General features: G+C 33.6%; 2 protein-coding genes across 6 annotated transcripts; both read right to left on the reverse strand.

The window, feature by feature from the left end:
- Positions 1 to 4,141: 4,141 nt before the first annotated feature.
- LOC105171998 (GPI-anchored protein) lies at positions 4,142 to 9,909 on the reverse strand. 2 transcript variants are annotated; one of them, XM_011093304.3, is made up of 8 exons: positions 9,589 to 9,906; positions 8,625 to 8,758; positions 7,424 to 8,278; positions 6,711 to 6,956; positions 6,595 to 6,609; positions 4,750 to 4,890; positions 4,607 to 4,654; positions 4,142 to 4,340 (listed from the first exon to the last, which is right to left on the reverse strand). In XM_011093304.3, the coding sequence occupies exons 2-8, from the start codon at positions 8,656 to 8,658 to the stop codon at positions 4,267 to 4,269; spliced, it is 1,413 nt and encodes a 470-aa protein (XP_011091606.1). In that variant the 5' UTR covers positions 8,659 to 8,758; positions 9,589 to 9,906; the 3' UTR covers positions 4,142 to 4,266. The 2 variants fall into 2 exon arrangements, with proteins under 2 accessions (XP_011091606.1, XP_020553007.1); XM_020697348.2 differs by lacking the exon at positions 6,595 to 6,609 and having other exon boundaries at positions 9,589 to 9,909.
- A 6,062-nt stretch (positions 9,910 to 15,971) lies between these two features.
- Positions 15,972 to 25,328, reverse strand: LOC105171997 (uncharacterized). Of its 4 annotated transcripts, XM_020697027.2 has the most exons (11): positions 25,056 to 25,328; positions 23,925 to 24,084; positions 23,657 to 23,840; positions 22,072 to 22,142; positions 20,600 to 20,737; positions 20,414 to 20,505; positions 18,295 to 18,566; positions 17,298 to 17,383; positions 17,035 to 17,136; positions 16,232 to 16,398; positions 15,972 to 16,131 (listed from the first exon to the last, which is right to left on the reverse strand). In XM_020697027.2, exons 1-10 carry the CDS (start codon positions 25,157 to 25,159, stop codon positions 16,237 to 16,239), a joined length of 1,371 nt encoding a protein of 456 aa, XP_020552686.1. In that variant the 5' UTR covers positions 25,160 to 25,328; the 3' UTR covers positions 15,972 to 16,131; positions 16,232 to 16,236. The 4 variants fall into 4 exon arrangements, with proteins under 4 accessions (XP_020552686.1, XP_020552685.1, XP_011091604.1 ...); XM_020697026.2 differs by having other exon boundaries at positions 15,972 to 16,398; positions 25,056 to 25,327; XM_011093302.3 differs by having other exon boundaries at positions 15,972 to 16,398; positions 23,925 to 24,075; positions 25,056 to 25,325.
- Between the last annotated feature and the right edge of the window lie 245 nt (positions 25,329 to 25,573).

Genomic DNA, 25,573 nt, shown 5'->3' on the forward strand with positions numbered 1-25,573 from the left:
CTACTACAGCTTAAAATTCCACTTGTGTAATACAGAGTTCAAGAGTGGTTCAAAGGTGGGGTCTTCTTCAAGTTGTAAAGAATAATGTTAGCATATTGTGTTCTCTGTCAAAAGTAAAAACCAAGTTATTGCATTTTGGAGAAAGCCTAGAAAAACTGCAAATAATAAGCAAGTTAAACTTACAGTTGAGATACCCCTATCTCTTTCAGTTCTGTTAACTGCATTTCCAGGTGCATTTCTCTTGCCAGCCTATTACATCAATGCAAAAGTAACTAAAACAAAAAATCAATTATCTATTGTCATTACAAATCAGTGTTTCTTACTCTAAAACTTGTGCCTTTAAAGTTGGTTGTTGCTTCAGTCATATGCAAAAGAAAGTTTAAGACTGAAATTAGAAGATAAAGATTACAAGGCAAAATAGGAGATTATAATAATATATTTTTCCTAAGGCAACTCTTATGTTACAATTGGACACTTGGTATAGATATAGATATAGATACTTTCTGGACACTTGGTTGTATTATGCCCAGGTTCCCTACATGTTCTGCAATGAACTGTGGCATGATCTCTTCTGAGTTTCGGATCTGTTTTCTCTTGCTCTTCTTTTTGTTCTTTAGTGTAGGCTCACCACTTTCTATTCTTTTTGCCTTTGCAGGCCTCTCTGCACCCGTTCCAAAGTTGGGTGGTAGAGGAGAAATTATGCAAGACTCTAACCACATGCCTTCATGGCCCATTGATTGTATTGTAGGTTTATAGACTCTTGTATTGCAGGTTTATATACTCTTCTATAAGTGTCAACACTATAACAGTCTGCCACATAATCTATAGGACCCTGTTTTTTGTGATAAATGGCACAACAAGCATGCTTACATGGTATGCGTAACAGTTGTCATTTCCTACAACTGCAACTCTTTGACCCTAGATCCACACAATGTTGACTCCCATCAAAACAAGATATTTGGTAATGGAAATCATCAGCTTTGATGGGCATACAGTGAGATATCTTATTGCATGTTTCTATAGGATCTGTTTATTTTAGGACACAATCTGTTCTTCCATTTAGTACAAGTCTTATCTATATTTTCTTGCATCCTTCTCATAAAGTATTCTCTAATACATTCAAGTATGGTAAGAATTTTTCTCTTGCATCCGATATGCATGCATTGAATTGCTCACACACATTATTCAACAACATATCACGTGAAGATGCCTCACTGAAATGAGACCTAGATCACTAAACTGCAAGTTTGTCAATTAAACTAATCATATTCTTGTTGTGACAATCTCCAGCATCCACATTTTCCATTCACCAACAGTACATGCTTTGGCAGCATTCCACAATGCATTCTTAAATGCTAAACCCCTAAACTCAGTCTGTTTAAAGTTATTATGTAAGTGCCTGACACAGAATCTATGATCACACCCTGGAAAAACTTCTTCAAATGCTTGCATCAGCTCTTTCTATTTATCAGACATGAAGGTATATTCATGTTCCCTGATTATGCTCAAATCATGTTTCAACACAATTTAGAACCACTCCCAAGTCTCTCTACATTTTTTATTCACTACAGCATATGCAATAGGGAATAAATTATTGTTAGGATCTATACCTATTGTAGTCAGAAGAATACTCCCATTAGGCCCCTTCAAATGTCACCATCAACACTAATTATAGGCCTATATCCAGCTCTAAACCCAGCTTTCAATGCCCTAAAGCATACATAGAATCTACTGAACCTTTCATCCAATCTACCTATTCAGTTCCCACAATCACAGTAAACCCAGATTTAGTCCTTTTGATCTCTTCTGAATAGTCCCAAAGTCTGTTATACTGCCACTCAGGATTGCCTTCAAGTTCCTTTAATGCTGCATTTTTGGCTCTATAAGCATGATGCCTAGACACATTCATCCTCAACTCATTTATTATATCCACTCTACATCCCTTCACACACGTCTTTGGATCTGACTTAAACTTCTGCAAGTATTTATCTTTTATCTAATTTATTTTGACATTTTAACTTCAAAAATCTGAGGACATGAATGATGATCCTTCAAAAGGTTTATTTGGAAAGTTTCTTCACCGTTTACTTTAATTGCATGCATCTTCTATTCACAGTCAGGATCTCCACATTTTGCATATACTCTTGTTTTATCATTTTTTATGACTTTCAGTATTCTCTTGGTCTTAATTGCAGGAGATTGAAATGCCTTTTCAAATTCAGCTTTATTACTGAATATCATCCCTAATTCAAAGATTGGGTCATAAGTTTCTTCAAGGTTAAAGACATGGTAAAAAGCTCTACCCCTTCACAATCTGAATCCCTATATTCATCCAAATCCCATCATTGTCAACAACATCCTATTCTTCATCATCACTACTCCCACCAGACTCACTAGATTCCCTCACAACTTCTCATTGATTTTTTCCACATTAGTATCTCTCACAACTCCTATCTCTTCATCAAAGTCACTATCAACTAAGTCATCCCCTTCACCGCTATCATCTATTGATTTTCTTCTCCAAAAAATGTAAATTCAGCTCCTACAACACCCTCAACTTCCTCACAACCCTCAGCCCCCTCATTAACGTCAGTATTGTGTTCATCCTCTGCATCACCCTCAAGCCCCTCACCAACCTCAGCATTGCCTTCACCCTCACCCACTTCAAGCCCCTTACCCATTTCATCAACCTCACCCCCTTCCATACATATTGACATCTCTCTATCTTTTTAAATGTTTCTCCTTTCCCTTTTGAAATCATTGTTATCAAGTAACAATTTAAACCATTTGTTAACATTACATAAAATCTCCGGCCCCTCACTATCCCAAGACTATCACAAATTACATTCAAAGTCTCAATGCAACACTCCTTTGGGCAAAACATAATCGAATTTACACATACTACCCCCATGTACATACCTTGAGAAACATGCCTAGTTTCACCATTATAGTGCATAGAAAGTGTATTAAAATCATAATTAGAGTATTTACAATATTTAAAAAGAAAAATTATCATTAAACAGTAAACAGTAAAAGCATACAAACATATAAAAACATCGCAGGTCCACATTCTATAAAGTGACAAAAACACATGCCAACAATATACTAAAAAAATTCATTCTGGGACCACAAGCAATAAGTTGTATGAATTGAGGTTGCATGTAATAAGTTTGTGTGCATAATTATATGAATTGAGGTTGGAAACCCAATAGTACAACATTTAACATTAAAGAATTAAGATAAATTGTATATAATTAAAAAAATTATGTAACTCGCTTATGTAATAAAAGAATAAAAAATAAGTTAAATTACTACTACTATTTTTTAAATTTGGCATAATTACGAATACTTATTCGTTGTTTGAGAAATTACGAATACCTCATCAAATGTATAATAATTGTGTAATCCCTATATAGTAAGGTGGATATTACTACTTTACCTTATTGAATTTTTTAAAGAATTCAAAAAAAATATAATTAAAAAATATATATATAAAAAATTAGAGTTGTTGTTAGTCTACAAAAATATACTAGAAAATTCTAAAGTATATATAAAATTATAATTCACAATCCAAAAAAAATTGAATAAAAAACTAACGAATGCTGAAGGAATAGATTCATTGTTAGACGAACGTTAAAATCATGAGGTATGTGTAATATTTCAAACAATGAAAATATATTTGTAATTGTATCAAATCTCAAAACGACATATAATTATAATTTTCCCTAAAAGATATTCTTACAAGATATCTACTAATTATGCATCAAAAACAAAATATTCCTATAGAACATATAGAAAATTTTTATCAAAAACAAACAAAATTTTTCACCTAAAAAACTAAATATTAATATTGAAACATTAACGTCATTCGTTCCTACATTTTATCAATGTGATTCAAATAGTTTTTAATTAAACATATCCATAATATTTTTTACAACAGGCGTACATTTTACTAGTAATCTAAATGAAACATAATCCGTGTAAGTCAATGTAAGGCCCGGATGATTGCAAAACAAAGAACGAGGGAACACATGCACCATGACCAAGACAGGTATTCGTTTCTGGAAAACAAACATCCTGTTGGGATCTTAGGTGACTTTTCATGAAGATAAAAAGCAATGCAAAAGATGGCACCACAAGAGAAAGACAAGAAAGCTATTACTATACAAGAAACAAGCTCAAAATATACATACAACAAGCTCACAACATAAATCTAAAGCCCTCGATCTAACTCAGAATGGGCTCAGAGCTCAGCTAAAAATGTGATTAAAACAATAGTGTACTGAAAACAAAAATTGAAAGAATGGGTACAAGGAGATCCACTCCACCTCCGCGGCATCCTGAATTGCAAGAATATCACAATCAGTTACGAGATGTAAAACGGAACATAGGTACACGTGAATTCAATATGATGAGCTATAGAACAATAATGCATTTGTATTTTTCCCAACAGGTTTTCCTATAAGCCAAAGACTAAATTCAGCTACTCTCACTTCATTTAGCCAGGCATTTGTCTCTCGTACTATGTTGTGAAGAAAATTGAATTAGTTTACTTGCAGCAGTGAAGTATCGAATGAAATGTATAATGCTAGACGAAATTACGCACCAGGGTTACCGAAAGTCTCTGATTTAGGTAGTGCGGGCAAAGACATCTCTGAATATTCAAGCAGAACTTATGATGAAATGTTCCTTGAAACAACTTAGCACATAAATGAACAGATTAACAAAGAGGCTGTCAAAATAAATTACCTGGAGCACAAAGAGAGATTGATGTCATGGATGACGATGATGGCCATGGAGCTGCAATGTTGTCTCTCAAATCACAAGTAAAGCTGAAGCCTGTTGAATTATCATACACCATATCTGCAGGTAGGCTTGGTAGTAAACACCCTGCAGTCGTGTCAAAAGGTTAGTTATCAGTTGTTCATTTGTTGCTAGAGGTGCTACTTTTCAATCTCTTTAAACCAAATCAGTTCAATTCAAACAAGGTTCAGCATGCTATCACATGTAATTTTAGACCTACAATAGCTTTTCACTTTTGGTTCGTATGGACTCCATTTGAACATCTAAAGCATAAGTATAATCAGAACCTAACTTTTTAGGTGTATAGTTATATATACTCGTGAGTTTTGATATACCTTTGGGAAAGGTCCCCTAAAGAATGCTAGCACCCGTAACAACGGCAATAATTCAAGACAAATTAGATTCTGAATTTCACATTTGAAGATAGCAAGAAAAAACTGAGAAACATATTATGGTTATATATCCAGAGTCATTTAGCCAACAGAAGACAAGTATTTTCCAGTAAAGTAGACAAGAAGAGAGAATCGTGTTGCAGAAAGTTGAGGTACTGAATGGATTTGATAGCTTCAGTGGGATTAACAACCATGAAGGTCAGACTGAGACATGATTCAAATGATAAATATAGCGGTATATTGCACAATAGCATTGGTAACAAGCGATAAATTCTTTTCAATGTTCGGAACTCTAGCAGGAATGTTCCCAGTAATTCATCTGATGGGAATACAAAATATAGCCTCAGCACAGCTATTTGAACAGATGACAAATACAAAAAAGAGAACATGTAATATGAAATCACACGATTAATGAGCTCAGACTAAAATAGTAAGATATCGGGTTTCTAATTTACAGGTTTTGGTTGATTGAACAAACTAATCACTACTCGGCTGCAACTATATCAGTTTCCATGGTTGATATTATCAATATGACTTCACACCTCAGAGTAACACATTTGATTACTAAAATAATTTGAACATCTGAAAAAATCAAACCTAAAGAAGAGCATCTTAGCATACTTAATTATAGTTCACAACTAAGATAATTCAGACATTTTTAAAACAAAAGAAAAAAAGAGTAAGAAACTCAATTACTTTTTCAACACTTAACATCAGAAAATTTGAAAGCAACAGACAGGATAATATATATGAGGAACTTGACTTGCACAGAGATCCTTAAGATGCTATGCATTAATGGATAAAATACACCATAAAAGGAAACAAAATGTCAATGACATCTTTAACAAGAGAATTAGAATGAGTACAAGAAACAAATGGTATGTTTGCAATGTGTTGGATAGTATGAGGAGAGGGGCAGGTGGGCAAGAGGCTATACACTACTCTTTCATTTGGTTGGAAAGAACGCCAGAGAAGAGGAAGAGAAGAGGAAAGGCAATCCCTTTCCATGTAAAACCTACAGCCAGGAGGAGTTGGGAGGAACCGATTGAATTCATAACAAAAGCACATCCACTTTTCCTTGGTTTTCTATGACAGCAGACAAGGAGGAGGGTTCCTTTCCTTTTCTTCCATAATGCAAACAACATAAAGTTTAGTCTATCTCCTCCCATTACATGATATTTGGAACCTTTTCATTTATCTCCCCCTCTACCTATTGATCCTAATTATCGTCTTGAAGAGAACAAGGAGTCAAAAACAAAAGAACAGGTCTAGAACCAATTTATTGCATATCGCACAAACAGAGATTAAAAGTGGTATCTCACAGACAGTGACTAAGGGCATGGAACATCAAAATACAAGATTCAATAGAATAGAATATAAAAGCACAATGAAAGAGTACCTTCTTGTCCATATGCTGCTCCAGCACAAAAACAGAGAAACAGAAAGAGTGAAACCAATCAGCGACACCAATAAGCCACATAAGAAATTTAATAGCGAGATAATTCACATTCTCACCTTGGAGACTAAAATCTTTTAAATCCACATCACAAAGTTCATAAACATTTGTCATCACACCACCCTTCTGCAACATGGAGCCAAACACGGTTGCACATATAATTGCTTGCCGATTCGTTATTAACATTTGCCTCTGTATTCCAGCTATGTATGTATTTAGTGTGCTACAACATGACGGACTTGGAGCAGCAACATTCCGGCATGCAGCAATTACTTCTGATGGCTGCTTCAAATCCAAAGGACAAGCTGTATCCCAAAAGGTAATTATTTCCAAGCCAATCAAAAAGAACACACATAGACTCACTGCAATATATTTACCACAGTGTCCTCTAAACACTCTCAGACTCCCATATCTTCTCATTTGGTCTTTATAATTGATGCTTAAGATGAATTTTCGTAAATGTACATCTTGCTGACTGCCAGGTGCAGAATCACAAGCAGTACGCACTTCAATATAGAAGTTTATCGGAAACCTTTGTCTTTGCAATAAACAATCAAGGCTTCCTACTTACTAAAGTAAAGTTCATAACTTACTATGAGGTGACATGATCGAACAAACAATCAGGCACATTCAGTGAAGATTCATTTGTTCCCTCCAATGGTGGAATAATGTTAAGGAGAGAAGAATTTTGGTATAGAGTCAGAGTATGAAGTCTTTTGGAATACAGGGTTCCTAGCAAGCTTAGCATTGAATTTTCAAGTAGATAACACACCTTTGTTAACTTTGCAGGCAGATAATCTTCGGAATACTTTGTCTGCCGAATCATGAGGAAGTTTCCTTGAAATCCATGAGAAAACCACCCCTTTGCAATCATTAAGTACATTAACCTGATCTGACACTCCAACAGCATTCTTATTATCGTTCATGTATGATTGCATTCCTGAGATCTTCAGTGCAGCCTCCATAATAACTGGCTGACAGATTGGTCTACAGCATTCTTTAAGAGGATCAATTGAGCTGCAAGCCTCTAATAATTTGCTCGTGTTTACTGTTTTCTCAAAAGTTTTTATGTCCTTCACGGGACATGAGCCACCAGTGAGATTTGAAGACTTTGTGGAGCAGATAGTTGGTATTGAACTGTTTGCTCCTCTGCTGGCTAATATACTGACAATATCTTTAAAGCAATCATCTGCAGCAGCATTCTGTAAAACTAAATTATCAGAACTGGTGCTATAGAATCCCTGGAATATGTGGAGCAAACTACTGAACTGTGGGCAGCATATAACGTTCCCTACTATTGCAGCTAACGGCTGGTTACAATCAGATGCTGTTTTTTCCATTATACTCGAAATTGCAGAAAAATTTACAGGGCATCGTCCAGTCAAGACCGGCTCGTATGTACTTGGATAGGTAGGGTACATTGGTGGCAAAGCGCCACCAGGAAATGAATAATGTGGAATAACCGTGGGTGATATTTCAATGGGTTTAAAAATTCCGCTTTTCGGTGGGCTAGCTAACGTAGATGCTGAAGAAATGTGACTCGACTCCTGTGGTGTCTCCAGCGCCAGCACATTCTCAAAGCTACACAGCCAGATGGTAAATTGTAGTAACCAATGGAACCAAGAACCTGCAATTTCAAAAAATATGCATCAATAATGGCATATAGACAGTTGTTTGTAACATGAAATGCAAAAGGTGTTTGTACGATATAAGTATAGCACCTCATAAGAAGCAACCATATTAATACGGTAACGATGAGTAATACCCAGATGATTACATTTAACTATAAAATATTCATTAATGAAGTCATATTATCAAGTTGTTGATCTTAAAAGTCATTTATGATCCAATTTCCACCAGAAGCCAAACTAATTGATAAAGACGGCACCAAAATATTTCTTTTACTGTTACAGAAGGCAAGCAAAACTGATATTAGAGAACAAAATTAGAATATGACTAGCCAGATTTCTTACCCTTGAGCCGAGTAGCAGTTTTTACACAATCCATAACACCCACTAACCGTCAGGCAACATGGAAACTCGTGATACAACCCCACAGGTTAATCAAGAGTTATAAATGAGAGGTGGTCAGATCAGTACATCGATACCTACAAGTTTGATCAAGAATATAAATTCATATGAGAATAGAAAAGGTCATGGAGAACATAAAATAATAAGAGTATAACTTCAAAGACACACAAAACAAATCCTTCTATGCCAGATTTGTCACTAGATTTGTCACTTCAAGTGAAAAATCCCACAAATTTTTGAGCGGTTCTCTTTCAATATATTATCCTTATGCTTAACCAAAAGCTTCTATCAAATTTAATTCGCTACCAATCAGCCCGACTGACTGACAACTACAAGAAAACAAAGATAACAATTATCTTTCCGACCTCCCACCCTTTGTCCCCTTTTCCAATTTAGCCAAAGCCAAGAACGAATCTCCACTGCTGCTTTCTTTAGCTTTACATTCAAAGCACGAGTAGCTCCTCTATAAGAATACCAAATTTGGCTAAAGCCATAAACACCTATGAAATCCCAAATTCAGAAAGATTGCGGAAAATATAAAGAAGAGAAAACCTCAAATCAAAACCAGAAAAAGAATTAAATAAAGTAGCTTTTGGCACAACACTTTCCCCTCTTCCCTTAACTCCAAAAACTTTCAGACTTCCATCAAAATCAAGAAACCTAGAACCCTAAATCACAAGAACTCCATACATTACCCCCACTAAACAAACTAAAAACCAAAATCAGAACCAAAATGCAGCTCAAAGACACCCCAAGATCCAACCCCAAACACCACCCACCACCATTCACCAAAACAAAAAGGTCATCCATAAAGCAAATCCACACACAAAAACACCTACAGCTGCGCCTTCCTTCACCCCGAGCAAAAACTTAACAACAAAAAAAAAAGGTGGGTACAGCACAATACCTGAGGAACCCAAATCCAAATCCAAAGAAACTTCCCAAGATCACTCGTCAGAAAACGAAACAAAGCTGAGTGCTCAAGAATCAGCTCCCAGAACCCATTCAGCTGAGCTACATGAGTGTGTGTCAGCGATTGCAGAAAGGGGCAAAAAGAGGTAGAAACCCTAGTGAAGTTTGGGAAAGTTGAGCTGAATGATTATACAGATAAAGTGAGAAAACTAACTGGGGAAGCTTACTAACTTTTCCTCTTTGGCAATGGCCTTCCCTTCTTTTCCTCTATTTGTTGGTTTTTCCTAATTATTTTTTAGTTGTTTCTTCTGTTGTTCATCAATGACATTATGACTGTTGTAGAAAGTGGTGAGGGTCCATCTAATCACTCCCTTTTTCCAACAAATCACCTTCACATTGTGGGCCCTTCTCATCTCAATCTCAGGTTTTGGCCCATTACTTGTTGGGCCTTGTGGCCCAGATTTGAGCTATAGGCCCAATTTTTTGTTTCTAGATTTTTTTTAAAATATTATTGCATTGTGCTACCATAATGTTCGATGTGTAGATGAAAATTCATAATTTCCTACAATTGACTTAGTAATGACTTATTGCATGTAAAATAAATATTTTTCTAATCACAGCATAGTTATCAACCTCGCACACCGGTGTATGTGAGGAGGTGTATCTTCACCCTTATAAGGGTAGTTTGGTTATAAAAAATTCATTTCACCCACAACAAATTAGTAATGAGTAGGGAGTAAATATGGATTTAATGCAATATTTTTTATAATATCTGCAAAATCCGTGGTTTTTGGCAACTTGGAGAATCTATTTGTTAGATTAAAAACAAATATTAGGGATATTAAATATAATCTTTCAATTCATAAAAATTTACGAATAACTTCACTAAATCCCCTGTTATCCTTTTCTTGAATATGGGAGGTCAATATGGGTGGGACAAGTAAATTGTCACACGTGAACTGGATGGTGATAAGTCTGAAATATTATAATAGTTATTAAATTATATTTTCTATTTATATTATTAAACGAAAACTTAAGGGACCAAATGTAAAATTTACCGTATTTATATTTTATCGCAATCCTTTTCATATTATCATGTTCTTTTAAATTTTGTTTTTCACTCTATTACATTTCAGTCTTATAGTTATTTTTCTTCATTTATGGCAAACTCAATCAAATAAATACATACAACAAGATTTTAATATAGATATTTAATTAATTACTTAATACTTTTTTAAAAAAAAAAGTTTCACACGCATGCACGTGCCAACTATCGCGAGTTATATATGCTATATATTAGTGTTGTGTAGCACACTCAAATATGTGTGTAATTAATTTAAAATATAAATAATATAATTATTACTTTTTAGAATATATATTTCAATTTAAATAAACAAAAAAAAAAGATAAAGATTGTGAGTAGTTATTGAGAGAGAACTGAGGGAAGGAAAAAAAAAATATGAAAGTTGAGAAAAAGAGAGGGCCAAATTGCATATTGCCACATGTGTTTTCAAAAATCAGTTAAAAATCCATTTGTGTTTTAAATATAGGCAATAAACTCCCGTTGTTTCCTAAAATCCTACGGAAAATCCTCTTTCCTTCAGAAGTTAACGGAAGGTGAACTGCACTCGCGGGTAGTGTGAGTGGCCATGATTTGCTTGAGAATTTTGACAATTTTTTCTATAAATTGACAAAAATACCCTTTTATTATATTTAAAATTATCATGATTAAATGTATTTTTTTCTATAAATGTATTTAACTTTTTTTTGGTATTTTCGTCCCTCATAATTAAATATATTTATTTAAATATCAAAATACACAAAATATATATTGATATATTTTTATATATTTATAATTTAAATAAAATTAAAATCAAAATCAAAATACAAAGAATATTATGTTTTAAAATTTAAATATTATATCAATGTAAATTTAATGAACAATAACAATAATATTTTATTAAATTATTTAAATTAATATTTAATATAAATATTTTAATAAATTATTTACTATAAATAATTTAAATTAAATTACTGGTATATGTATTTATAATTTTTAAATTTTAAATTAATTTTTTTATCATTTTCAAATATTTTTCTCTTAAATCAATTTTTAAATTTATCAAAAAAATAAAAAAATGAGCGATGCCGATGTGAAAGACCCTTGGGCGATCATCCCATCACGGTTGCCCAAATCGACGCCCATCCATGGAGATCTGGGCAACCGTGGCATCACGGACAGCCAGGTCAGGGTTGACGTAGCCCTTCTGCGCGGGGGGAAGAGGGCGTGGGGTGGGCGGCGGGTGGAGGGGGAACTAGTGGCGGGGTTTGGGGTGGGGGTTGGTATCGGGGGTTAATTTTATTATTTTTTATTTTTTATAAATAATATGTTATATTTTATAATTATAAATATAATCTATATCAAATTTGATTAGATCTTAACCTTGAATAATTTAGATCTAATCATTGAGATGTATTGATTAAATTCTATGGTTTTTATGCAATAAAAAAACTCAACGATCATGAAAAATAAAATATATAATTGATAAGAGCATAACAGTCTTTTGATAAAAAAAATTAATGCCGTTAGTTTCAATTAACGATGAGGGGCGGGTGTGCTTAAAAAAATAGAGGGGGGTTTTTGCTAATTTTTAAAATACAAAGAAATTTTAGCTGACTTTTAAAAACACAAGGAGGTAATATGCAATTTGGCCAAAAGAGAGAGGGAAGTTGAGAAAAGGAAAGAAACTGCTGAAATAATCTAATAAGTAGAAAAGGCAGACCAAACCAAAAAAATTAGATACTAAAGAAGTAGTTTTCAATTATAATAAGATATAGATTAATAGAGCGCACCTTTTTGGTATCTCTTTTTCATGGTATTTTTTTAATATTTAATGTAATTCTTTTATTTATTCATTTAACTTCCAAACCCCAATATCTTTTTGATAGTTTTCTTCTTTTTTTCACTACAAGAAAATCTTTCGATAGCAACTACAAAAATTAGCATCGAGATAATTAGCAAGTAAAATTCTCGTTGCTGATCTATGTTATTTAATATATATATATTTATATAATTTATTATTAAATTTGTTTGTATTAAATAATATTCTGTATTAAATAATATAAATAATATGTATTAGCAAGTAAATTTTCATTAGCAAGTGAATATTCTCATAATTAGCAAGTGAATAATTAGCAAGTAAATTTTCATTGCTAATTTGATTAGCAAGTGAATATTCTGTATTAAATAATATAAATTAACAACGAGACTTTATTTGCTAATTAGTCTGACATTGATATTAGCATCAAAATTTCTGTAGTTATTGAGTCATTTTCTTGTAAGATTTTTTCTTCTTAATTTTCATGCATATTTTGGTATCATCATTTTCTTATAAACTTAATTTTAACTTATTATTTTACATATTTTTTTAATAAATGATAAATATTTTATTTTAAATAGTACTGTATAATTTACACACATATGGTGTGGCACAAATTACTAGTATATATTTAGGTTCAAGTTCATTTAAAAGCTACTTTTGGTAAAGATGTAGATTGACTAAAATACCATTACTTAAATTTATTTATTCCATAAATAATCATTAATTCTTTTAATTCATTGATTAGTTATATTAAGTTGAATTTTCCATTTATATATCCAAAACATCAATTGTTATTCATATTAATAATACTCCTATACGTGAAAATGAAATTATAAGTAACATTGTTATGTCATATTTTATAATTCTAATGACAATGTTATTATAATTTAAATTTGTTAAATAAAATTATCTTTAAGTGAGTCGACACATTTCATATGTTTAGCTTATAAAATTTTGATTTCCTTCAATTATATATATTTGCTGTATAAATTAAGAATCTACTTGCATTTTCAGAACATATAATTTGAATGATCGTCTAACAATTAGCCCAATTCGTTAGGTTTTCATCTGTTCTTGTGGTGAACTGATCAAAATGCCCTTGTGCATTAAAAACTATAATTTTATTTATTTTAAAAAATTAATTTTTCTATAGACTAAGTAAATAATTTTTAAAAAAATTTCATCCACCCCATTTGGATTTGTTATAAGTTTTTAATTTAAAAAAAAAAAAAACACAATAAGGACAAGATTGACAATTTCATACCTCCATTCAGAAATTACATAATTTCATCAAACATTAGAGGAATATTTGTAATTTTTCTAACAATGAGGGGATATTCATAATTATGACAAATTTCAGGAAGGCCGTTGCAATTTACCCTATATTTTAAGTATAAAAGAGTTTTAATTTTATAAAGTTGGCCATTGTTTCATATTTTGATTCTCAAAATAACCAATTTTTTAGCTTTGACATAACTCCTAATATTATAGTGACATGAGCATGTAAACATCAACCAAATTCATATTACTCAAAAAAAAAGAACCAAAAAAAAGAATAGAACTAATGAATAAAAAATTGAATGTTATGACTAATGTAACTATAAAATACATTCCTATGAAAGAAGGAAATCAAAAGTAACACATCAATTAACTCAAATTTTAAATTTTAAATTTTAAAAAACGATGATAAAGTTAATACATCAAATTGATAAGAAACGTGATGCAATATATTGGAAAGATGATGGAAATATTAAATGGCAAATAAAAAAGATGGCACTGAAATTTAAACACCAAATAAATGGGAGATGATTAATAATCTTATAGAGAAAACCCAAGAAATTCATAAAACCGACAAGAGGATTTCTCGTACCAACGAAATCGAACAAGCAAATGAATAACGAAACCATGTGCTCCATAATCACTAATTTAGTTATATCTTTATTTAGCTTTTGAATTTACATTGAATAGAAAGCTTTTACAATAATTTTGAAAAATTCAAATGAATGGTCATATCCTTTATAAAGTGCTTATTAAAATTTAAAAGGCAAAATATCACTTTTGATCCTACTAGATAGGGCCCTTCTCACTTGCTGTCCCACGCTTTACGTGTTCAACACCTTTAGCCCCAAAATCCTATTTTTTTAACAGAAATGGTCATGTTCCGTTAACAACTAACGGAAACGGCATGTGACAAGTCACGTACTGTTAGTCAACTGGCAGCTGGCTAAAAAAACAGAAGACCAGGCCTCTGTTCAGTTTTTGGAGGGGAAAAAAGGCGCCAAAAAAATATTTTTTTACTATTTATATATGTAAATAACCCACAAACACCACACAACATTTTCATCTTTTTTTCATCACTTAATCTTGAGAGCAATAGGCCAAAAAATGTCACAAACATCTCAAAATACTTTAAATATTGAATGCTATTATCACAAAGCTGCTCATTTGAAAACCTCGTGGACAAGTGACAATCCAGGTAGAAAGTTTTATAGTTATTCTTCAAGGAGAAGTAGAGGTATATGTGGATTTTTTGTATGGTTTGATCCACCAATGTGCGTAAGTGCTGCCGTAATAATTCCCGATTTGTTGCGCTGATTGAATTTGCAAGAAGAAGAAATTTAAAAATTGCGTCGAAGGAATCAAATTTTGATCTCTGTAATGGTTGAGTTTTTTTTTGCTATTGTTATGTATGTTGGTAGTTTGAACAATTAGGTTATTATGCATTATTTGATATTCTTATATATTACTAGATGACCTTTCAGTAATGATCAATTATGTGTAAAAGGACTAATGGGCCTTCTTTTACAAGTAATTGTAGTTTACATTGTGTTTAAATGTGTAAGTATAAATCCTGAAAGCAATACGGAAACGAAAATTGTACAAAAACACTAAAATGCAAAAAAAAAAAAACAGAAAATATACTAAAATGCACTGATTTTGATTAATAATGAAATGTACTGTAAAGTGCAACTTTCTAAGAATAGCATTCAATATTTGCAGTATTTTGAGATGTTTGTGACATCTTTTAGCCTATTGCTCTCAAGATTAAGTGATGAAAAAAAGATGAAGATGTTGTGTGGTGTTTGTGGGTTATTTACATATATAAATAGCAAAAAGAAATTTTTTTGGTGCCTTTTTTTCCCTCCAAAAATTGAACACAAGTCTGGTCTTCTAGTTTTTTCGCCAACTGCCAGTTGACCAAGTCACGTGCCGTTTCTGTTAGTTGTTAATGGAACATGACCATTTCTGTAAAAAAAGTAGGATTCTGGGACTAAATATGTTGAACACGTAAAGTGTGGGACTGCAAGTGAGAGGGCCCTATCTAATGGGACCAAAAGTGCTATTTTGCCAAAATAATACTTCTTACTTTATGAAATATCTTATATTTTTACTTGATTAAATGTTTGTAATATAATCATTTTATCGATGTAATAAGCATCACGTGCAACGCACACGTTTCTTACCAATACGGTTAAAATAACACACACAGACACACTGAGAGAAGAACCAGTTGCAGCAGTTTTTACTCTTCAGGCATGTACAAAGCTGAATCCATGCATGTTTCAGCTTTAAAAATCGTAAATGGACGCTACAAGATTATTCTACGGTTGCATCATAAACCTCGTCGAAAGGTGAAACGCACAAGAACAGTGATACTACAACAGAATACAAGAGGAAGAAACTTGAGAATTACTTCGTACAAATGAAAAAGACGAACAAAAATCAGTTGAAACTCACAAAAGACAGAACGTGTACCCTTCTCAGCCAGCTAAATGGCTCGGAGAGTTGTTGAACATGGTGTGCCACATATAAGCACGAGAGAGCACCATCTCGAGCTCCACATGAGTCCAGTTCCGTGTCGGAACATGCTGAAGGAACATTACCAACTCCTGAAAGTCAAGCTTCCGTAGCTCATCCGACCACTGCAAATATATATAACTCAAACTTCAGTTCATCAATACGTCAGAGCTAACAACGGGGAACATGGAGTAAGTCAGGGATGCAGCAAGCCATAGAACTACACTTTCGGGAATGAGTGAATTACTTTCCTCTAAGCTTAGGCCAAAAGACAGGAGCTCCTTGTGATTTTACCACACACCTCAAAAGAGAAAAGGGTAACTGCAATACCTATGGGAATCTACGTGTATATAGCAAAGATTACTATTACTTTCCTATAGTCTAAGTTGAATGTAATATAAAGTTTCCTCATTACGTTATCCACCAAAACAAGGCACAAGACATGCATGTAGATGGATATCTTTAATGAAGCTCCATGCGATCTTTTGCCGATTGAAGCCGAAGTTATTGATTTTTGGGGAAGTTGCAGTTGATGGCTGCAGTGAAGGATGCGAAAGAACATGCTCAAGTTATGTGAAGTGCAATGCATTGAAGATGGGATTTTCGTCTCCGCAGTCGATACAATAACCACTAATTCATAGGGAGACTACGAACTTGTAAGTGTCTGAATTGACTATTTAGAGACCAATGTCTTTCAATTTCAGCAGGATGTTTTTAATGAAGAAAATAGCAGGAAAAGAAAATACAAGAAGCTTTCTTACCGTTAAGAGAAAGCTGGCAGCTATGTATACGAGAAAATCTGGTAATGCATCCCCCTCAGCTAGATAAGTGTCCCACAAACGAGTAACAAGATGAAAAGGAATCTAAAAAACATATAAATCTGTTAGTTTTCCCTTCCACAGTCAAGGCTAGCGACAAACTAATAAGGTTTCTGCCAAAAGTCATACAGACATCCCATACAATTCTTCAATTTATGGCATTCCAGGAATGATCAATTATTTTCACTAAGAAAAAATATCCAAACCTCGCGTATAAGTAGGCAATTGAACCAGCGGAAAGCAAATTGAAGAAACTCAAGCCCCTGGTCCTCCACGTGCTTCGATACAGGTTCTAGTACAATGAAGAAAAAAAAAAAAGAGAGCACGACTAGTCAATCTGATCAATAACTTCAAATGCTATGATCAAATGATAGAGATGAACTCCAATAACTCATTTTCTACATTTGCTGTGAAGTTTAGCTTCAAACATCCTCATTATCAGCAAATAGACATCCAAGCAATAAATTGTGACATATAGATGAGAAACAATCTCGAAACCAACTTACGATATCACAGTCCTAGAAAAGAAACACAACAAGAAATCAATACGCAAGTAACATGACATACTTTCACTTAGAGGTTAAGTCAGCTAGTAGTTAATTGTCAATATAAGTACGGAAAAATGTTCCAATAGTCACTTGTGATGTTCACATAATCGATTTACTGCCAAACAACCTTGTAACTCAATCTAACATGGGCTTCTAAGCCAACCTATATGGTGGCAGAAGTATTTGTCCTGTTAACCTCTATGTGTAAATGAAAGCATTCATTTGAATATCTTTCTGATGAACATATTTACCAACACAAACAAGTCCAAATGGTATTTCAGTAAGACCACATTTATAGAGGATTTGCTCCCAGTCTACGGAAAAATGTAGAGCATGGACGGTCGTTCAATCCAATTGCTTTTTGTGGGTGAATGTGTAAAATTTCTATTAACTATTAGGAAATCTTAAATGCTTCTATTCTACGTGAATATGTCGTAAGACTTCTATCTTAGTGAAGTTCTTTCTTAAACATAATAGTCTTGTCACGCCAGCATTTCCTAACAGAAGAACATGAAATAAAAAGTATATGCAAATGCATGTTTGTCATTGTGTCCGGGTAGGGGATCATATGTGTAAATATAATTAGATGAATTTAGATTTCTGCCTCAAAATAACACACAATAGGAATTTCAAACCACTACTTTTAAAGTCATACCATCAATTCTCCTAACCAATTCCTTCAGCTTAAACACAAGTCGCTGGATCCCTGGCTGGGCAAATATGTAATGATCTTGCATGCCGTCAAGCAACTTTGATAGACACCAATAACAGTCAGCTTCTACATTTGATATTCTTTCGGGAGAAAGGTCAGCCATTGACCAAGTAGTGATGCTACCCTCTAAGTATTCAGATAAGAAAACAACAAAGAAAGGTGTTGCAACATCATTTATTCCTTGCACATAACCACTTGCTGGATGCCGTATAGCCCTGGAAGTGAAAAGGAAGCGTCGTGATTTTGAAAACTGTCAAGGAGGATGCCGTCCATCAATGAAGTTAAAGCAGTAAAATGATGAATAATTGCATTGCTGATAGAGATTGAAGTAGCTAAATTTCCAGCCACGAAGCAGGAATGAACCAATTCTGGCATTCGGCTCTTAGGAGAAAATAGACAACCATCAAGGCTAAATGTCAGTTTGCAACCTGGTTTTACAAAGGTTACTTGGTTGAGATGTTTGAAATACATCACACAATTGGAACAAGTAACATGCTTTATATGATCTCATCACTGTGGTACCAGTAAGCCAGATTATCCAATTATTTACAGTTTAATAATTGGTCATTTCTAAACCATGCACGATAACCTAGCATGAAATTTGTATAACAAATGAATAAAGCCATTACAGTTTTTGGGAAAAAAGAAGAAGAATCCTGAGCATTTGAAGGAACTTTTATCCTTCAACTATTCATCACATATAAATTTGTATCTTTAAGCTTAAAATTCAATGGTGATAATCTACCCAAAGCCAAACTGAGATTTGTTCTACTGACTATTCTATTTCTTTTCCTTTCCTATCCCCCTCCTCATCATTGAGAAAGGTACTCCAAATGGCTAGTACAGTAGGTGAAGGCAGTAATCTAGGGTTTCCAATTTGGGCATTTGGACAATAAGTTTAGTTCTAAATATAAAAGGAACCTTAGAGTAGTCCATTGTTTATCTCAAGAATGAAAATCTTTCTAGCTAATTCATAGTAGAAAAATCAGAAAAAAACATTAAAGATAATAAATACCATAACGGAGAATTATGTAACAAAATTAACTTCAAATCAAAATTCTAAAAGGATTTAGTGCTCATATTATTTAGTAAGATATGAAATTTTCACTACAACTCTGACTTATTAAGAGCCAACATTCTAATATTGCAAAGTGCCCTTATTTCCAGAACAAAGAAGTATTATTATTATTATTCTTTTGATATGGTAGAACAAAGAAGTTAATAGTTTATGGTAGATAACAAATATTAGGTCTCTAGGGAAGATTTTACAAATTGGACTAACTTTAGGAGGTATCTATTAATTCAGTCAAACTATAAGAGGGTTGTATGTTTATAAATGATAGGAAATAATGTTGATGCGGGTAAAATTAGATTTTCACCATTTATTTTGCCAATGCCATCTGTTTCATTTACAACGGCATATGGGAAGGACAAATTCATAAGGTAAATATAATTGGATATACCCCAATGGAGGTGTCTACATACTGGACAAACCTTACGGGAAGTGACTATAAGCAGCCCTAGCTCTTATGATGGTTACTATCAGTAACATACCTTTTAGATAAATCAACTAAGTTATTTGATATTGAGTTCATATAATAGTTCAAATGACTTGTCGGCAACACCACCTGAACAGTTAATTCCTGAAATTGATAGTAGCACTTAACAAACCATGTATAGAGAAAGCAAAAAATGATCAATGAAAAAAATCACGAGGACAAATTTAGCATGGATGTGTAGAACTGAGCAATTCATTATGTCGCTTCTTCACACATCATCAGACATCAGCTCTGTGCTTTGGCACCAAGAAAGTGCCTTCAGTGCCTCTTGTTGTTTGGGCTTAGCGACACACCTAGGTACAGTTCTAACAACTTGGAATTCAGAAGATATAGGTGTGAGAAAATTCTAGGCTCAGATTCATGCCTTCAGAATGGAAATGGAGAATTAATCTTTTCCAGTCAATTGACTGTCTTTTTTTGAGATGCACAAAAAGCGAGTATCTAATTATGTACAAAACCTGAAAAAGATGAAAATAATAAGTGCAGTAGAAAAACCATCTAACCATATGTAGAGTATTCGCTCCAGTGACTTTTGAACTTCTACTTGTTGAAAGAAAGAGACATCAGGGACAGTTCTGGGACAGTCAACAGCAATCTAACAATTGCATAGGAATCCATCATTAAGAAGAAACACCATATACTGAAGGAGATGTGCAAAAACAAGTAGCAGTAGATCAAGGACTCAAAACCTGACGAAGCATGTTAATTTCTTCATCCGTGCGCTCTGTATCTGGAATATCATAGTGTTGGGCAACGCAATCAAGATACTCCAGCCGCTTTCTTCTCAGAACTCCCTCCCTTCTATCTGAATTAGAGGGTGCATATCCCTGTTGTCAGTTAATATTTAAGGTTCATAATAACAATTGTTAATCAAAGAAGTTCAAAACTAGACCATCTTATAATTTCATAAACACCATTTATAAAAGTGGAATAATTGGGATCCAGCTGACAAAATATTCCAGGAAATCTATGATGCCTCCTCAAATAAAACCATTGCAGAACGGAAGCTTCACAACTCAAGAGTTCATATAGATAGTAATATATACTGAAACACTGAACTAAGAAAAACTACCTGAAAACTATCCTGGCAACATAGAGGTCACAAGAAAACCCTCACTAGAAACTATTTGGAACTCTATTATGTTTTTCTGGATAAATAACTATGACATTATTACAACTACCACTTAATTGAAATTGTTTCCCAATGGGGTTCTAAGTCCCATATCCCTTCTATTGGAGTTTTATACTTGTCTACAATCAAACACATGGTTGCTCCAGGAGCCAATCAGAATAAAAATAACTCAGTATGCTCAGTAAACATATAAATGAAGTCACCTATATGAAATCACCAGTTAGATCAATTCAATTAGCTTAATTCTTTACACATTAAACATGGAACAATTATTCCCATCAGCTACATCCAACTCCATGTAACAAAATGCAGAAGACAATAGTATCTCTTTGGGTGTGAAACAGATGGCCCAAAGAGTGCTTTCCCCTTTTGATATTCCTAGTATCTATGTTCTTCTACAGATACAGCTTAATTTCTAAGTAAATTTTCAAGAAAAGTTGTGGCAAGTTCACAGGCTTTTTCTGATGCTACAAGAAAATGCTCTGGAGAGATTCTGATAAACTTAAAACAAATTAAATAGCACTTTCTATTTTAATTTCCTTATTTTTGTGTGTATAATAACACATTTGCATAGATCCGTACACATGTCAGCACATGTAATTGATATATACTTCTGTTTTCCTCTATACATTATATGCACTATTACAACCTATACCTTTCATATAGCCTATAAGGTCTCTTCTTTATTGCTTTCCTTTTTCCCCCCACATCAGATATAAGCATCTTGTTAAGTCCTTTTTTTTCCTACAGTTCATTGCTTATCGTCCATCATACGGATCCTAGTCTGAGAATTTTCGCTCTCCTCCGTTCAAATTTTCTCTTGTCTGCCAGATAGAGAAAGAGACAGATAAATACGAAGCCTGAAAATGTACAGGTCAACTAACTCTATAAAAGGAGAACCAGTTTGCACAAATTCATGTTCCAAAGACATTTTGATAGAAAACCTCCAAAGAAAAATGCTAAAATCAAGTAACACATATGCTACTAGATATATCCAAAGCAGGATATTCAAATGGAAATTGGGCATACCAAGAGAAGCCGCCATACATTAGGACGCAAATACGGAGGCACGCCACTCCATGCTAATTCACGCAGTTTTTCTGTACATGCAAAAGAAAGAGCAAAAGAATGAGACTGAGGAAGGAAGCTGTTTTAGAGACCAAAACCTAAACATGATAATACTAATGAAACAAATCATATTCATGGATCAGCAGAAACAGAGACTTTTAATGGAAAAGATCAATTCCTTGTTTTCAGCTATCAACCTCGGATGCTCTTCAAAGATATCAAATGAACATAAAACATTTTACCTGTTAGAAAAATGAAATTGATACGAGCCACAAAACCATGTGATGTGAGCATCTATAGATGCTTGTGCAATAATAACTATTAGCAACTCTGAAACTTACTTTTGATGATATCTGCTATATGCTTTAAGATAGGAGCTCCATGTCAACATGTGCAGAGATGCAAAAATATATCTGAATAGAAAATGGTCAATCTGAATGGCGTAGCTGGTCAGTATCCTAGATCCTATAAATACTGAAGCTCTCTTTGAAGAAAAGATTCCTTCTTACTTTATTCACCTCAGACATTACCTCAGGCAAAATGGAATCAACAGTCCAAGTCACACTCTTGCTGCCTCTTTAAAGATTATATTGGAATCTCAGATCCTATCAAATTTGTTATCCTAATCACTTAAGAAACACTTAAAAATTACAAAATTTTCTACATGATATTTTTCTTTTTGGGTTTATTTCCCTTCCCATAACATTCAACTATCCAGTTCTTTATTTCATCCTACTTTAGGACAAAGCTAGCTGGAGTCTCTGATGGATGAGGAAATGTCATCAGACCAACATAATTTGACAAAATTGATAAAAGCACAATGTAATGGTAAAAGTGGTTACAAATCCAAACATCATTTCCAATAATGTGACTTTGGACAATATAATCAGTTTTATATGCTCTGGTGTCTAAGAAAAATCAAATCAATTTAGTGATAAAGCAACCAGATCTCCCTCATAGTTGGTTTTCATCTAATATATTACCTTTGCATGCGTTAGGATCAACATACTTGCTCCCATGTATCACTTCAAAACTTTTGTGACAGAATTAAACTGATATAAGCTTAACAAATCTTTGTGGAACTGCATTATGCAAAGAACAACACAAAAACAGCACCTAAATACAAATCCAATGGCATCTGGCACACGTACGTGTAATCCTGATGCATGCAGCTTAGATAGTTCTTAGCCATTCAAGATGTATATCGGTACTGGAGATGGAATGAAAGGATCCATAACTTGAATAATTTGGCTTACAAGCTTGTAAAATCCAGGGTCAAAGCATGTTTCTGTATGAGCAAACAAAATTGTCCCTATAAATGATCATCAAGCCATCAGCTTGCAAATATATAATGAAAGTAAATCTCATCTTATTTATTCCTTTCCTAGGATGATTAGAAAGGACAACAACTCTCTGGTGAATGCACTAGAGTCATATTCTTCAGCATACAACTTTAGGAGCAGCACAACCACATATAAATAAGCTTGAAATATAGTCATCCCCATGAAAACTTTATACATGGACAAAAGAATAAAATGCACAATACCTAAGACTACATTCGTCCCGGATAATTCCTTTGTGAACTTCATTAGCCTTGCAGAATCTGTAGCTCTAGCACCCATTGGGGTCTTTTCAATCTCTTTTGCTATGTTTTCACTACCCGTAGTTGAAGAGTTTGCATGATTAACAGATGACATAGCATTTCTACTGGTTCTGTTTCGGAGATCATCCTAAATGTAAGTAAAAAATCTCTTTCATCAGAAATCAGTTAATGTATTATGGGTAGGAAAATGAAAAGAGATGATTTAGAATACCTCAGCCATTCTATCAGCTTGTTCTCCATGGTCAACATCACCGTCTGAAAACCTTCTGTCATTGCTTGGAGAAGGCGAAACTGATTGCTCCAGAGGATCGGAACGCCGTGTTATCAATACCTTACCAGGGAAACTGCGACCCTTGAGCAACCTAGTGCATCTTAAATTATAAGGTACAGTTTATTTTTACATAACATAAGAAACACCTCAAGACACCAGATTTCAGCATCACTGCAGAAATTGCATACTAATGCTGCAGCTAGTTTAGTGGGCCCTACATTGAACTAGGAAACAATAACTAAGAATGATACCGAGTACATCATTTCGTCCATTTCACTCAATGTTGACAACAAGAGATAAGTAAAAAACGTAACAGTCGTTCCTGGACAAGAGGCCAGTAGAGCAGCTAAACAACAACAGAGCATCAGACCCCAAGATTGGAAACTTATTAATTTAGATGTAAAAGCATGAAAATTCCAATAGAAAAACCTGTCAAGCTAAAGAAAAGTGCAGTCCACTACTCATATTTAAGAAGTAGCTATGACATACAACTGAACAACATTAGCAAATATCACACTGTCGAGGGTCAATTTTACAAAGCAAAACAAAGTGAATTTGGTAATCAAGGAAAACAAAGAAAATTTTAGAGGATATTAATTATTCAAAGATGTCATGATTAGAACTGCTAAGCAGCAAATTGTCAGCAATAGGCAGCATGCGTCTACTAAAGTTCAAATCTTTAGCTTTGAAGCATGAAATTTAGTTGCAGTATCGGCACACAGGTACTTAAGGGATCTACAATCCCAAGATCTCATAATTCATCAGAATGAGGAACAGGAAACTTCAAATATATTTCATACAGGCTAACAAATTGAAAGAAAACAATAATACGAAAAGTCACATTCCCTCATTACAAATACAAATCTGTATCTAGAACTTAGAAGCCCGTTTGAACATTCCGAGCTAATTTCCAGATAGGCTCTAAAATCAGGCCAAACATAGAAGAAATCACAAAGGAAATGCGACTTACTTGAACAACGAAATTTGTTGGGTTCTTCCAAGAAATTTGATGTCTAAAAAGAAAGTTTTCGATCTCGGAAAGAGAATTAACATGCATACATACATACATACCCTTGAACATTTCTTAGAGTTTGGCTGAATCTGGAATCGAGGCTTAAAGGTGAAGAAAAACTGAATTTGTTTGGATTCTCTCCTCCACCATCGCTGTTCCTCATAATTTCTCTTTCCTTGCCAACAAAATTGACAATTATGATCAATTTTGCATTACATATGAAAGAAACAATATCAAGACAAGTGAAATTTCAATGTCCAAAAACAAGACAAGTAAAATTTTGCTGCGTCTAGTCACTGTGAAACTAGGCATGTCGAAGTCGGAAATAGAATGATTTTTTCTTTTTCTTAATTTCTATTTCTATTTTTGTTTTATAAAGATTCTCTTCATATAGGATCATGATCTAAAGTTATCGCGTTATAGGTAAATTACGTCGACGGTTTTAAAAAATTAGGTTTAACTATATATTTTTGTAATATTATAAGTATAACCTTGGAAAGATGGTAATCTAATTTTCCTCGAAAAGTGTATATATAAGTTTTGCTATCGAAATACGATGTATAATTGTAATTATGAT

This window comes from Sesamum indicum, linkage group LG10 (genome assembly GCF_026168435.1).
Source record: "Sesamum indicum cultivar Baizhima isolate 11 linkage group LG10, ASM2616843v1, whole genome shotgun sequence".
NCBI classification, from domain to species: domain Eukaryota; kingdom Viridiplantae; phylum Streptophyta; class Magnoliopsida; order Lamiales; family Pedaliaceae; genus Sesamum; species Sesamum indicum.

Bases quoted from the DNA above. Each gene is read 5' to 3' on its own strand.
- LOC105171997 (XM_020697027.2), bottom strand. From the start codon at position 25,159: ATGAGGAACAGCGATGGTGGAGGAGAGAATCCAAACAAATTCAGTTTT. The intron at 18,567-20,413 runs GTTAGATGGTTT...TTTCACTTCCAG, and splicing joins GAGCGAATACTCTACATATG to GGCTATACGGCATCCAGCAA. The intron at 17,384-18,294 runs GTATGACTTTAA...TCATTGTACTAG, and splicing joins ATTGGTTAGGAGAATTGATG to AACCTGTATCGAAGCACGTG.
- LOC105171998 (XM_011093304.3), bottom strand. From the start codon at position 8,658: ATGGATTGTGTAAAAACTGCTACTCGGCTCAAGG. The intron at 6,957-7,423 runs GTGTGTTATCTA...TTTGGGATACAG, and splicing joins TGCCTGCAAAGTTAACAAAG to CTTGTCCTTTGGATTTGAAG. The intron at 4,655-4,749 runs GTAATTTATTTT...TTGAATATTCAG, and splicing joins AATCTCTCTTTGTGCTCCAG to AGATGTCTTTGCCCGCACTA.